Source organism: Siphateles boraxobius, unplaced genomic scaffold (assembly GCF_051911475.1).
Source record: "Siphateles boraxobius isolate OS27281-9 unplaced genomic scaffold, OSU_SipBor_1 130, whole genome shotgun sequence".
Classification (NCBI taxonomy): Eukaryota; Metazoa; Chordata; class Actinopteri; order Cypriniformes; family Leuciscidae; genus Siphateles; species Siphateles boraxobius.
This window is the reverse complement of record NW_027508734.1, coordinates 39607764-39621119: the sequence shown is the minus strand read 5'-3', so window position 1 is coordinate 39621119 and position 13356 is coordinate 39607764. Positions and strand designations below refer to the sequence as shown.

At 38.5% G+C, this 13356-nt stretch overlaps 2 protein-coding genes across 2 annotated transcripts; one reads left to right on the top strand and one right to left on the bottom strand.

Annotated features, from left to right (window-relative positions):
* The first annotated feature begins 3510 nt into the window (after positions 1-3510).
* Positions 3511-4598, top strand: hypk (huntingtin interacting protein K). The gene is made up of 4 exons (XM_077229414.1): positions 3511-3706; positions 4063-4118; positions 4230-4281; positions 4374-4598. Exons 1-4 carry the CDS (start codon positions 3545-3547, stop codon positions 4467-4469), a joined length of 366 nt encoding a protein of 121 aa, XP_077085529.1. The 5' UTR covers positions 3511-3544; the 3' UTR covers positions 4470-4598.
* Positions 4599-6064: 1466 nt separating this feature from the next.
* Positions 6065-12996, bottom strand: mfap1 (microfibril associated protein 1). Its single transcript, XM_077229413.1, has 8 exons — positions 12763-12996; positions 12253-12469; positions 12016-12148; positions 11735-11922; positions 8006-8275; positions 7745-7904; positions 7576-7665; positions 6065-6494 (listed from the first exon to the last, which is right to left on the bottom strand). Exons 1-8 carry the CDS (start codon positions 12842-12844, stop codon positions 6315-6317), a joined length of 1320 nt encoding a protein of 439 aa, XP_077085528.1. The 5' UTR covers positions 12845-12996; the 3' UTR covers positions 6065-6314.
* Positions 12997-13356: the final 360 nt, after the last annotated feature.

Below are 13356 nucleotides of genomic sequence, written 5' to 3'. Positions count from 1 at the left end.
CACTAACACCTCTTCCAGCAGCAACCTGGTTTTCTCAGGTGGTCTCCCTTCCAGGTACTAACCAGGCTCAGCCCTGCTTAGCTTCAGCGGGCGACCAGTCTTGGGCTACAGGGTGATATGGCTGCTGGCAACATTACTTCTTAATGTTCTAACAACATTCTGAAACTAAAAATGTTATATACGAATATCCAACTACATCGTTACAGAACAAACGTTCCATGAATGATGCATGCATAATGTTTTTGTGCTTACATTTTGAGAACATTTTTAAAGCTCAGATAACTGTGAACAAATGTTCTATTAACATTATTGGAGGCACATTTGTTCATAACCTTGCCAGAATGTTAGCCAAAGTTCTAAGAGAGTTCCCTGTTTGGAGGGTTAATCACTTTTACTTGTGTTTCATGTTTTAGCACATCATCAGATGGAACAGAAGTAATCCAGCAAAAATATTTGGAGAAAATATCATAATTTAAAAAACAACATATTATATGTACAGAATTAATGTGCTCGGTAAAAAAAAAAAAATCATATAAATCATGAAGGGATGATTAATTCCAAATTTTTTCATCATAGACACAGTAGAAGAGCCAACACTTTCCAAAAAACTTGACCTCTATTCACTAATTTGATAGCCACAGCTCAATCCCATCCGCACTGATGTGTGCTTCCCTACTAAATGATAAAATTTTAGTAGGGATTTTAGGTCACAACATTTTAGGTCAATCTCTAAATGCTAAAGCTCACACAGTGCTATACCATCACATGCAGGAAAGCTTACTTGTGCCCAGCAACAGCGACAACGCATCACTTCCCACACTTGATCCAGCTGTCAGAGGAAATCTCCAAGTCAGAGATCAATCGTACAGTAGAATAAATAGACTGGTAATGATGGGGAAAGGCTTCCTATGAAACCTTTGTAACATTCCTCAAAGATTGTAAACATATTCGACAGAGAACAGCAGAAGAGAAGAGCAGGTGTGCTCTGAAAAGGCGTCCTTTTTGTTAAGCTGATTATAAGTTGAGGAGGTGGAAAACCCACGTGGATGAGAAAGGCTCGTAGTAACAGTGTTGCTTTAAGTATTTGTCACTGGTAAACCTATTAAGGGACAAAAATAGTGAGGTGAAAGCTTTGGAACCTAAACAACATCTGTCTGTTTATAAGCGGCTGTTTAATTGTGTGCATGGTTTTATGTCAGAACTGAAGTCTGGATGCTTACGATTTGGAACTAATTGAACTATTTTATGGCATCTCATACCCATAATCATCTTCAGCCTTGTGGGTGACTGTAATAATAAAAATAAAAAAAATCAACATTTTAAATCAATATAATTTTTTTTCAGAGATAACAAAAACTGTAATTTTATCTCTCTAAAAAAGCTCAGCATTGTACATACTAGTCAAAGGTTGAATTTGTCTCATGAAACGTTTAATATAAACTAATCCTAATGCTTAAAGTCTGCATGAAACGCAAGTTACAAGTATTTTGTTTCTATTGTAACACATCCCCAAAAAAAAAAAATGTAGGGCAGGATTTTTTTTTCCCTTTGGGAATTGATTGGATCATTGGATCAGAATTGATTGGATTTGCTATAGACCTTATTCACAACAGCGCTATTTTTGATTTTTTACAGGAATGAAAGCGAGGATGTGAGGGATAGACATACATCTCTTCCGTGGGTTGTACTGTTATTTTACGTGTTTCTGAATTGTTCTGCTGATGAAACACTGCGAATATATATTTCCAAGAAATTTCAGACCCACAAAAATCTCCAGAAAACATGAGTTATGGAAAATTATAAGTGATCTAGGAGCTTATGCATCTTTTTACAGCGGATGCCATTGAAAACACAGCAAGTCTCCCTCACAGCCTCACTTTCATGCCTATGGCGCTGCTCTGAATAAGGTCTATTGCTCATGTGAGTGACAGCTTGCCCTGCCCTCCCCCGTAACACATCATCAGAGAAGACTGCAAGTGGGAGGGTGAGTAAAAAGTTTTTTTTTATTAAAGGGGTGGTTGATTATGATTTCACTTTTCTAACTTTAGATAGTGTGTAATGTTGCTGTTTGAGAATAAACAACATCTGCAAAGTTACGACGTTCAAAGTTCAAAGCAAAGGGAGATATTTTATTTTACAGAAACTGCTTTTTAAGAACTACAACAAACGGCTGGGGACTACACGACATTCCTCACGGGTTAGTGACATCACTAACCCTAAAATTTACATAAACCCCACCCCCGGAACAAGATTTACAGATTATCAAGACAGAATAGGCTAGTTGCACGTGGCCGCCATGTTGGATTTACAATCAGCGAGTGTGCGGTTGGACACTTCCGGTTTCGCTTTACGCCGGTGCAGGGTGCCGGAGAAAGACGAAAATGATCTCTTATAGTTGTTTTATAGAATCAATTATATCACTTAAAATACTACTAAGATATATATTACTATCACACGAGCAAATGGCAATTAAATGCACAGATGCAGTCAGATTAATGAATGAAATACAACTGTTCACGAACAAAAGATTGTCTTGGACTCATGCTGCACTCGCTATACGCATCACGCTATATGCTAACCAATGACTAAAAGATAACTACACAAGTTACATAAATTCATCAACTAACCATTCAGAAATGTTGTCTACATGTTGTCACTTCTTCTTGAGTCTCTCCAACTTTCTGACTCCAGATTGAACATAAAAGGCTATTTTTTTTTAAATTTTCAGTGCATGTGTGTCATAGCTGCTGACACACACAAGCTCTTTAAGCTCCGCCCTCTGTGCCGGGAGCAGCAGCTCATTTACATTTAAAGGGACATACACACAAACGGTGCGTTTGCTCACCCTCAAAAAGTGACAATTTTAACATGCTATATAAAAATATCTGTGGGTTATTTTGAGCTAAAACTTCACATACACACTCTGGGGACATCAGAGATTTATTTTACATCTTGTGAAAGGGGCATTATACCACCCCTTTAAAGATTACAAGGGTGCGTAATTGCACGGAAAAATAGTGTGCATGGAAAATAATTAATACTACAATAATCCATAAAAAGGAAATTTGGATTTCATAGTGACTGTAAAAGATTGTGAGGGAAAAGCGGCCAACAAGTGTCCAGCTACTTGAGGACTTTTCATATTGTTAAAAATAATTAAGAAATGGTTTCACTGTTGATTTGTGTTTTAAAGTAGATTTTTAAAAGACTTCTCCTAACTTGTTATTATGTAGAGATTTAGAGTTTTAGAGAGTATTTATACTTTGTTATTATACTTAATAGAGTACACACACACGCGCGCGCGCGCACGGACCCGCAAACACACACACACACGCACGCACGCACGCACGCACGCACGCACACACACACACACACACACACACACACACACACACACACACACACACACACACACACACACACACACACACACACACACACACACACACACACACACACACACACACACACACACGTGTTACATTAATCTCAGTCCGGGTTTTTTCATAACTGTTTTGTGTTCCGGCTGCGTGTAGAAGCAAACATGGCGGCTGAGGGAGATGTGGATTTGGACCTGGAAGCTGATGAGAACTGCACGGGAAAACCAACAGAAAAGCCCCGAAAACATGATAGTGGAGCTGCTGATTTGGAAAAGGTTACCGACTATGCGGAGGAAAAAGAAATATCCAGCTCGGATTTGGAAACGGTGAGTTCACCGAAGTATCAGCAGCGAATGAAGATAACCTGGCTAGCTGAGTAAATTCACCATGTGCGGCAGGAGTGGGCAGTAGATTTCCGTATTAACACATAACTATGGTGCATCCTCTGCAATCACACAAATTATGATTAAGTTTTAGTATTGTCATTTTTCAGCAGTGCTCAGCCGGGTTTGTTGGTTTGCTACCAAGTGAGCACTGAAGTTAGACCTAACTTACCCTTTCAAAATGACCATTAAAGCATTATGTGTTCCTTAAAAGGAGATGCTCAAAAATCTTAAGTAGTATGAGGAATAAATGAGTTATGTTATGAATTTTAATGCGTATTTGACGTGCTTTTTTAAAGGCCATGTCCGTGATTGGAGACAGAAGATCCAGAGAGCAAAAGGCGAAACAGGAACGGTGGGAAATTTTGATCCCTCATCATCTTGTTTCAACAATAAAATAAATATTTTAGCAACAGAGGTTAATAAATGACCGTTACGACAAACCTCCTTTCTGTCACTTCCACAGAGAAAAAGAACTGGCCAAAGTAACAATAAAGAAGGAAGATGTGGAGCTCATTGTAAGTAAACAGAAGTGTATTTTTATCCGAGATTCATGAACCTGTTTACTTTAACATTGAAATAAAGAAACATGATAATGTCATCCTGATAGATGGGAGAGATGGAGATTCCCCGATCAGTGGCGGAGCGCAGTCTGAGGGAACACATGGGAAATGTGGTGGAGGCTTTGATTGCTCTGACCAATTGAGTGGATGAGACTGCTTTGAGATGTATGGACACATTGGACTGCCTTCTTCGTGCTCATGATCAACCCCTTTTCACACTGTATTTAGTCTCTAATAAAGGAACCTTTTTAAAAAAGTGTTAAACAGTACAACTTACCTCTTTTCATTTCTTAGAAGCTCCAGCCTCCTTTTTGGTCATGCATTCCAGATGAATAAATTGGATCAGGGTTTCTGCACAGTTTTTAAAGTCAAATTTAAGGCTTTATAAGACCTGAAGAAATAAAAATTAATACTGTACATTAGGGGTGTGCAATATTGACAAAACAAATTTTATTGTGATATTTCCAAAGTTTTGTTGATTATAATGTGTTTTTGTGCTGGTACCATGGCTGGTTTGGAACTGTTGTTGATAGCTGACTCACGAAGATATTCATATTCTATGCACTGGTCAGTTTACAGCAGTGACAGAAATTAACATTTTTATTAAGGGGCAATATTTGCCACCTTAAATTGATTTTCACGGGCATTTTTACCTATATAAGGGCATTTTTTCTAAATGTAGTAGATGAATGCGTCATCTTTTATTTCAAATTCTAACATTAAAATTACATTATATCAGAATAACAGTATACGGCTGTTCCCAGTCAATTTATATTATCAACAAAATCCATCTTTGCAGTGAAGAGGTGACACAGAAGCTGCATCAGAAGTGGCATTACTATATGTACACAGCATTTACAATTAACAAGATTTTTTTATTCAATATTTAAATATGAAATTATTTCTAATTTGAACTTTACAATTTATGGGTATTTTAAATATGAAACTAAAACCGCCAGTTGGTGGCAGCAAGTCCCTGTCTAAAGAGAGTTGAGGGAGTCATTCATTCAAATGATTTGTTCAAACGGCTGATTCATTCGGGAAAGAAGCAAGTGATGAGCCATTGAATCATTAATTAAACTGATTCGTTCAAAACGCAGAATCAGTCAGTAAAAAATAAATAAATAATCGCTGTCTTTTGCAAGGTTCTGTAGCGTGCAACTGTTTCATTTTTATTTTTTCTGTCGGCAAAATAAAGGAACAACAAACAATATGGAGTCCAAAATGTAACACAATATTAACTTGATCACTTAACTGTAGTATAAATATCACATTTCACAATTGTGCAGGGGAAAATGGCACCTCTGCTCGTGATATTGTAATATAACTACATAATATTAAATAAATATAAGACAAAAACTCTTTTGGGGACATAACTGCACGCATCACATAGTGAAAGCACGAGTGACAAATGCAGACATCAAAAGTCTCCCGGAAGTTCCGGGAGTCTCCCGCATATTGATAGCGGCTCCCTGATGCTTGCAAATTAGTTCGAATCAACCCGAGCAAGAGCGCGCACATACTGGGCACCAAACCGTGTAGCACGCGCACGGCAGAGAGGAAGAGAGCGAGAGACCTTCTGTGTGTGCCTCATGAAGCGCATGTAAGCGTGCATAAGATGTAAGCGTGCCTAAGTCAAAGTGTCATCCAAAGTGTAAGACCCCTCACAAGTAAAAATATGCCTTTTTATGGCCTTAAATATTTCAAATCTAATTTAAGACTTAAGGAAACCTGGAGATCAGTGTCATAGTAATTTATTACCATAAAACAAAGTAATTTTTTTTTCCATTAGAAACAAAGAAACTAAAGAGTACGAATTCTGTACACATGAAACATCTAGATGTACACAATCTAAATGCAATAAAGATTTAATGGATTTATGAGGTTTCTCCAACACTTGCATGTAAAATAAATGTGATGTGGGGGAAGGGGAGTTTAAAAGTGTCCTTGTTTGAGCTGAATTTGCTCTTCTAGCATTAATAACAGGATTATGTCTTCCTCTTATGCACTGTTGGCCGATCGAACACGTCCCTCACGCCCCCTGCCTTCTGTTTGAAGAACTTGCTGTTCTGAGCGCTCTCCTGAGCCCAAGCAGAGTCAAATGAAGTGGTGTCCTGATCCACCAGATGTGTGTATTTAGTGCGTCCAGAACGTCCAAAGTTTTTGACCTACAAAGTACATTGAATAATCAGTTATAATAGTATAAACACGGATGCTAGACTACTAAAGTTATGGGCCCAAAATGTGACAAAGCAGGTTTGCTAGAAGGTAGTACTACATTTAACTGCTAACTACTAAATTGAACAGACAATATCCCACATGATTTAGTCTGCTTTAACCACCTCTTTTTTTTCTTTTTTACAATTGACCACAAACTCGCATTCCAATCAACAACCATGGGAATTAACGGTCTTTTCCTTTTTCGATAATCCTTTTCACTCAGATGTATGTCAGAATACATCAGAAAAGATCTGCCGCTACTTCAATTTCATTGCAACTGCAAAATCTGAGATCTGATTGGCAGTGGTACTAATTTCCAAAATCTGATTAAGTATTTAACATTGCTACCTTTGGAAAACTAATAGCGCTTTTCCAATGCATGGTACGGTACGGTTCGGTACGGCATGCTTTGCCGCTTTTCCACTGCATGGTACGGTACGTACGGCTCGCTTTAAATGGTACCACCTCTGTTGAGGTTCCAAGCGTACCGTACCAATACTAAAATGTGACGTGGAAGCACTGTAGATCACTGATTGGTCAGACAGACAGAGTAATTACTGGCGGCATTGTATTTGCGAGACATCAAACCCGCTAGATTTAAATATCCAGTAACAGCCTCCAGTGTTTTAAAACTACTTGCTTGACTTGCTTGAAGAAGAAAAACTTCCAAAAAAGAAATGGCTGAAACGTGGTCAGTGGACGAGAAGCGCAGACGTTCCTCTTGTTGGTTGCAGAGGAGCGGATAAACTATAACGATCAGTCATAATCCCACCCACTTTGAAGCGGTACTAACTGCAGCGGAAAAGCAACCGAGCTAAAGCGAACTGAGCCGTGCCGCGCGGTACCACACAGTGGAAAAGTGAAGCGAGCCGAACCATGCCGAGCCGATCCGTACTGAGCCGTACCATGCAGTGGAAAAGCGCCATAACCCAACTCCGAAAATAAACTGATCTGAGGAATAAACTATACAGCTATAGAATGGCATTTATTTCTAAACCAGTATGATGCATTCAAAGACATGGCACTGACCTGCATGACTTTGGGTAAGATTGTTTTGTTGAAATGGTCCTCAAGAGTTGGAGCACTAAAGTCTCTCCTGAAGACATCTTGCTCTTCATCCTGCAGAAAAGATGAAATGTATATCAGACAAAACAACAAATTATAGCAATCTGGTAATGATGATCTGCTTATCACTCACCATGAAGAAAGCTCCTCTGTGATAATACTTCTGCAGAAACTTGTATTTGCCCTTTGATGCTTTGTTAGTGACAACTTTTCCATTTGTACGCAGTTCTGCTCTGCGCTCTTCCTCGGTAAGACTGTGAAACCTCTCGATTTCTGCTTTCTCTTTCTCCATTCTGTAATTTAAAGAAATGCCAATGTCAAATTTTGAACGACTTTTTTTTTTTTTAAATAATGTAATGTTTATGTTGTTGTTGTGAAAATGATGAGTACTCACGCTTCTCTGCATTCTCTGTCCCTCTTAATACGCTTCAGTTCTCTCACTTTCCAGGCCTCATATTCCTCCTCTTCATTTTCTCCATCTGTATCCAGTGCATCAAGAGCAGCCAGCGTACGTTTGTTCTCCTCAAACTCTTTCTTGGCCTCTTCCTCTACAATCTTCAGTGTGTAGCGGCGTCTCTCTTCAACTTGTTTTTTGGCTTCGACTTCCAGTTCCTTCTGTTTCTGCTCCTCTGCTTCTCGTTCTGCGACTGTCACCCTGTCCTTCCTAAAATGTCACATTGATGAAAAATTTTAGTATCATTAAAATTTAGTAATTTTAGTATAAGCTTTTATTATATTTTCATTTATCAAGGGTCAGCTGTCAACTGTCTAGCTTTATATATCTCAGTGTTAGACAGCACAAGATTAAAATAACATTCACCGGCACTGTAAAGCATGTAATGTAACAGCTGCCTGTTTGCTGAATAAACAGCCCCAATATACTTCAAGCGCAAATCGAAGAACGAACCGATGTGACGTCATTTCCAACAAAATCAGACAAAAAGAAACTTCGTTTGGAGTTCGAAACAGCTAAGGTAAACGCCTTTGTACTATCATTGGTCTTTTGCGATTACGTAATAGGTAGGTGTGAGTGGAGGCTCCGCCTTCATTCAAGTGAATATCTTTTCCAATTAATTTCTCCTCACGAATCCGTTGCGATCAGACATGACTCGCAAGTGAACAGACACACTGGAGAGCTGCTTTATAGAAAATGAAATTGTACTTCTGATGAAACGAGATACTGACACTACTTTTCATGTTTAATATGGTAATGCAAATTGATTTTAAGCAATCTCTTGTATAAAGTGCTATATAAATAAACGTGACTTCACTAGAGTGCTGAATTGCAGAGCTCATGCAAACATTCACATTGCTATAATAATATGCTTTTCTTATACTTTATTTAAAATGCTTGCGGTTTTCTCAATTTTCTTGTGTGTTTATTTTGTTATTGAGAGGAAAGCACACAGCACATATTTACATATTCATCTAAACGCTGCTCTCAGCAAAGTGGGCGGTGTCAAATGTTCGATATCAGTACATTGCTGCTTACGTATTTCAAATTTAGTTTTACCCATAAACGAAGAACGAAAAAGAACTTCGCCGTGAGTATATTGGGGCATTTAGAGAGGGGCACATATTGTGCCCTTTTACAAAATCTTGATTTTGCTTCTGGAGTCTACTAGAATAGGATTTTATGCTTGAATGTTCAAAAACAATTTTTTCACATTATTGCAGCACCTCTCTTCCCAGTCTGTCAGTAAAGCTCCGTTTAGTTCCTGTATCTATGAAGCCCCTCCTTCCAATAAGCACTATGTGCTCTGATTGGTCAGCTGGATCAGTGTGTTGTGATTGGTCAACTGCTTTAAACATTTTGGAAAAGTCACACCCCTTACCATAACCGTAAATTTCAACACAACTAACTATCTCAACCAGGGGCCTGTACCATGATGGTAGTTGAACAAACTCAGGGTTACAGGATTAGTTTAGAGTTGACAAAACCAAACCAATCCAACCAGGCTTTGTTGGTACCATGATGCCGATCATCAACTTTCTCTGTCAACTCAGGCTTTGATCCTGAGTTTAGGAGTTTAAGTGTGACATCAGTAGCGAACAGCCAATCACATGTTGAGAAAGAGTGAAACTGAGATTAATTTCTCGCGAGAGAGGCAGCGCAATTCACTTATTAAATTAAAGTATTAAAATTGGAAGAATTTAAACAAATTTACAGAGCAAGAAGAAAACTGTTCTCTATGAAAGAGGACAACTAAAAGAAAAAATCTCGCTACTGTATATCAGTGCAATTAAAAGTTGTGAAATTTTTTTTACATGTAGTCATTTTATAGCTTCATCTATTGATGCTAAAGCGTATTTATATTACACCTTTATATATTTATTAATTTAAACCGCGTAATAATAATTGATGAACTAAAATTGTACATGTGTGATTGATAAAGGGTATAATAATTACATAAATAATATCTAAATCATACAAATTTATTATTCTAAATAAGCATCACTAAAAACTAGGGATGGGCATGATTAATCGACGATCGATTATTGATCATTAAGAATTTCGTCGATCAGGTTAATTTGTTATCGATTATCATTTAACTAATGCTGCTGCGTTGCGTAGTGTGAGTGGAAAGTGAACGTGTTCCCCGGGCTGGTCAAGTTAGTGCGGAGGTACCTGTGCATCCGGCAACGTCAGTCCCCTCAGACCGGGTGTTTTCAGCGGCTGGACAGAAGTCTTGTTTACACTCGACGCGTCCGCACGAGCGCGAAGGTGAGCGCGGCAAAAATGACGTCATTGCGGTATTCGGTGTTTCACAGACGAGGCGCGTCGAGTATAAACGCCTCGTCTGTTTGGGGAGGTGCGCGAGCAGTCTGCGGAGACTCGCGCTGCAGAGCCAGGCGAAAGTGTAAACGAGGCTTGACGGTCAGGTTGCGGTCGCGTCTGACCCCAGATCATGTCATCAATGATGCAATGCAATGATCTTTCTCAACAAAAATCAGTAGACTGGTGTAGAAGTTGTATGTGAGTTACTAGTTATTTTTTATGAGGCTTTGTTAAGTGGCCTAGCCTAATTGATTGTTACTGTAGGTAGGCTAATCTCTCACCCTCTTTCTCGACTCCGTTCTCGGATAGTTTTGAGTTACATTTTGACAAAACCTGTCAGATCTAAGAATTATTATGTTTTTGGTTAAGTTATTGTTTAACATGATTTTTTTTTATTATTTATTATTTTGGAACAAACGAGGGTCTCTGTTTAAGAACGCCAACTCGCAGCTGCGGGTTCCGTTGCTTTCGAGCACCGCCGCGCATATATCTTCAAGTTTAGCCTAACCGAACGTCCAGTTTTACTGCCACAAGTTGATCATCTTGTAATAAAGATCTAATCGAGGAAAAACACACTGTATGTTTGTATTTTCATTGCATTTTTTAATTTATAAAAAGTTAAATAAATAATGAATTTGAATATAAAAATATTAATGATTAATCGATAGTCGATCGTTAATTCTCCCGACGATCGACTAAGAAAATTTAATCGAATGCCCATCCCTACTAAAAACCAGACGATTTTGTCTTTAAAATCATTTGCTATGTAGTGACCTTTAATTTGGAGTAGAAACAGGTGGAGTGACTTTATCGCATCAGTCATGTGACACTTTGCTCACAGCTGATTGGTCCAAGTTCAGTTTGCAACCTCTTAACTAGAACATAACCTGCCCCAGACCAGGTTAGCCGTGGAGCGCAAGTTACTATGGCGATGAACACTACTAAAAATCAAACCACTGTCATGGTCCCTAAAACCCAGGGTTGACGCAAACTAAACTGAAACATAGCTGGCTAGCCACCTAAACCGGCTTCATGGTATAGGCCCCAGGCCTCGTCCCCTTTATTTGCGTATTCCTTGGGCAGGAATTATTTAAATGAGGATTATTATGACGTGCTCCTTCGCCAGAAGAAAACTCAAGACTACAATCAAGGCATTTCAGGGAGTTCAGAAACAGTGCTTACTGATATAGAGAATAACTTCTTTTGGAGGGGAAATTGTGCTTTGTAGTTTTGCAGTATTTTTTCAAGCTCAAACGGAAACATTACACACATTGAATATGTTAAAAAAAACTAAAAACAAAACCCATAATAGGTTCTTTTTAAGATTAATTAAGAGAAACTCACTTGCGAATGAACACCGGTTTTAACCGAGGCTCAGCTTCATCCTCGCTGTCTGTGTATTCCTCATACTCTGACTCGGATTCAGACTCCTCACCAGACTTCCCCTCCTCCTCCACCTCCATGATCTCCATCTCCTCATTCTTCTTCTCTTGTGCACGCTGACGCATCATTGCTCTCCTCCTCTCAATTTCCTATACAGAAGAAATAACACCACTTATTTGTAACCTCATTTAATGCATATACAAGTCTTTTGTTTTCCTAAATATTTTGTTCAATTGACCCACTTCATCATCAACTTCCTCCTCCTCTTCATCTTCGCTGCTCTCCTCTCGCTCCGGGTGCCAGGTTCCTTCATCCGAGTCATCACTGCTTTGAACAATCAGCTCTGGCTCTGCTATCTGCCTGTGTCTAGCAAGCCTGTGGAAGTCATAACAGTGCATTTCACATTTACCGGTCCCCAGTACAAGAATAATATTTTATATAACATATATTGTTTTGCACAGATAGATAAGCTAGTATACCTTTCTTCAACATCTTCGGAGACTCGATTCAAGAGACGTCGAAGACGAGGATCAGATTTCTCCTCCTCTTCAACTTCCATTTCTGCTTCAGCCTCTTTACCTTTCTTAACAAACTGGAAATCCTCCTCTTCTTCATCTGAGGACTCCATTGGGGCATAATCTGGACGCTTACCCGACACATATCGCTTCACCTTCACCTTCTCCATAGAAAGCTCACCTGAAATTAAATAAAAACAAAACAATGATGATATTGTCATAAGCTGTGTGTCAAGTTATTGTGCAAAATGTTATTTGCTTTTCGCTTCATGCTCTCTCAGACATGAGTAACATTTAGAGCATGTTTCCACAACCACCACTAGACTCAATATACGAAAATACTCAGAATATGGGGTTACAGGTCTAATTACAGGGGTTTTATTATGTTTGAGACGAATATTTCCATTATAATGATTTCGTAAATTACATGCTAATAGTCAAAGCTAACTGTTTCTCAGTTTCTCCGAGAAATACCTTTTTCATTGCGGATCGGCACAGCTCCTGCCGTCGACTGAATCGGCGGCTGCTTGGAATTTAATGCGTTTGGTCCAGACATTTTGGACAGTTCAAGTATGTCCCTTTACACGTGAAGAATAAACGGTCGATGGAAGTCTGCGTAAAAATCCTGTTTACAGTTCTTTATCCACTAACATGGACGTCCCGGAAATATGAAGGTAACTGGCGGACGTAAAGTTCCCCCGCGGAAACACTGACCTTTTTAGTAGTTCCTACCTTTATTCACTTTTAATATAAACGACACAGTATTATTCATTTTCTCCTGTCCTTTTCTTTTGGTGGTGACTGATAAGTTATCAGATGTATAATAATAATCAGGTAAAAGTGATGCATTTTGTAAATATAATTGTATTTAGTAATTATTATACATATTCATATTGATATTAACTTTTATTTATTCTTTATCGAACATTTACTATGGAAACCAGTTACATGTTTGAAGCAGTTTTTTATTCTAAAATCATACAGTAATTATACTCTCTTCTTGCTCAAAATAATATCTCCTTCAAACAGTGCTAGAAGCTTATAGGATGGTTTAATCATCTCATTATT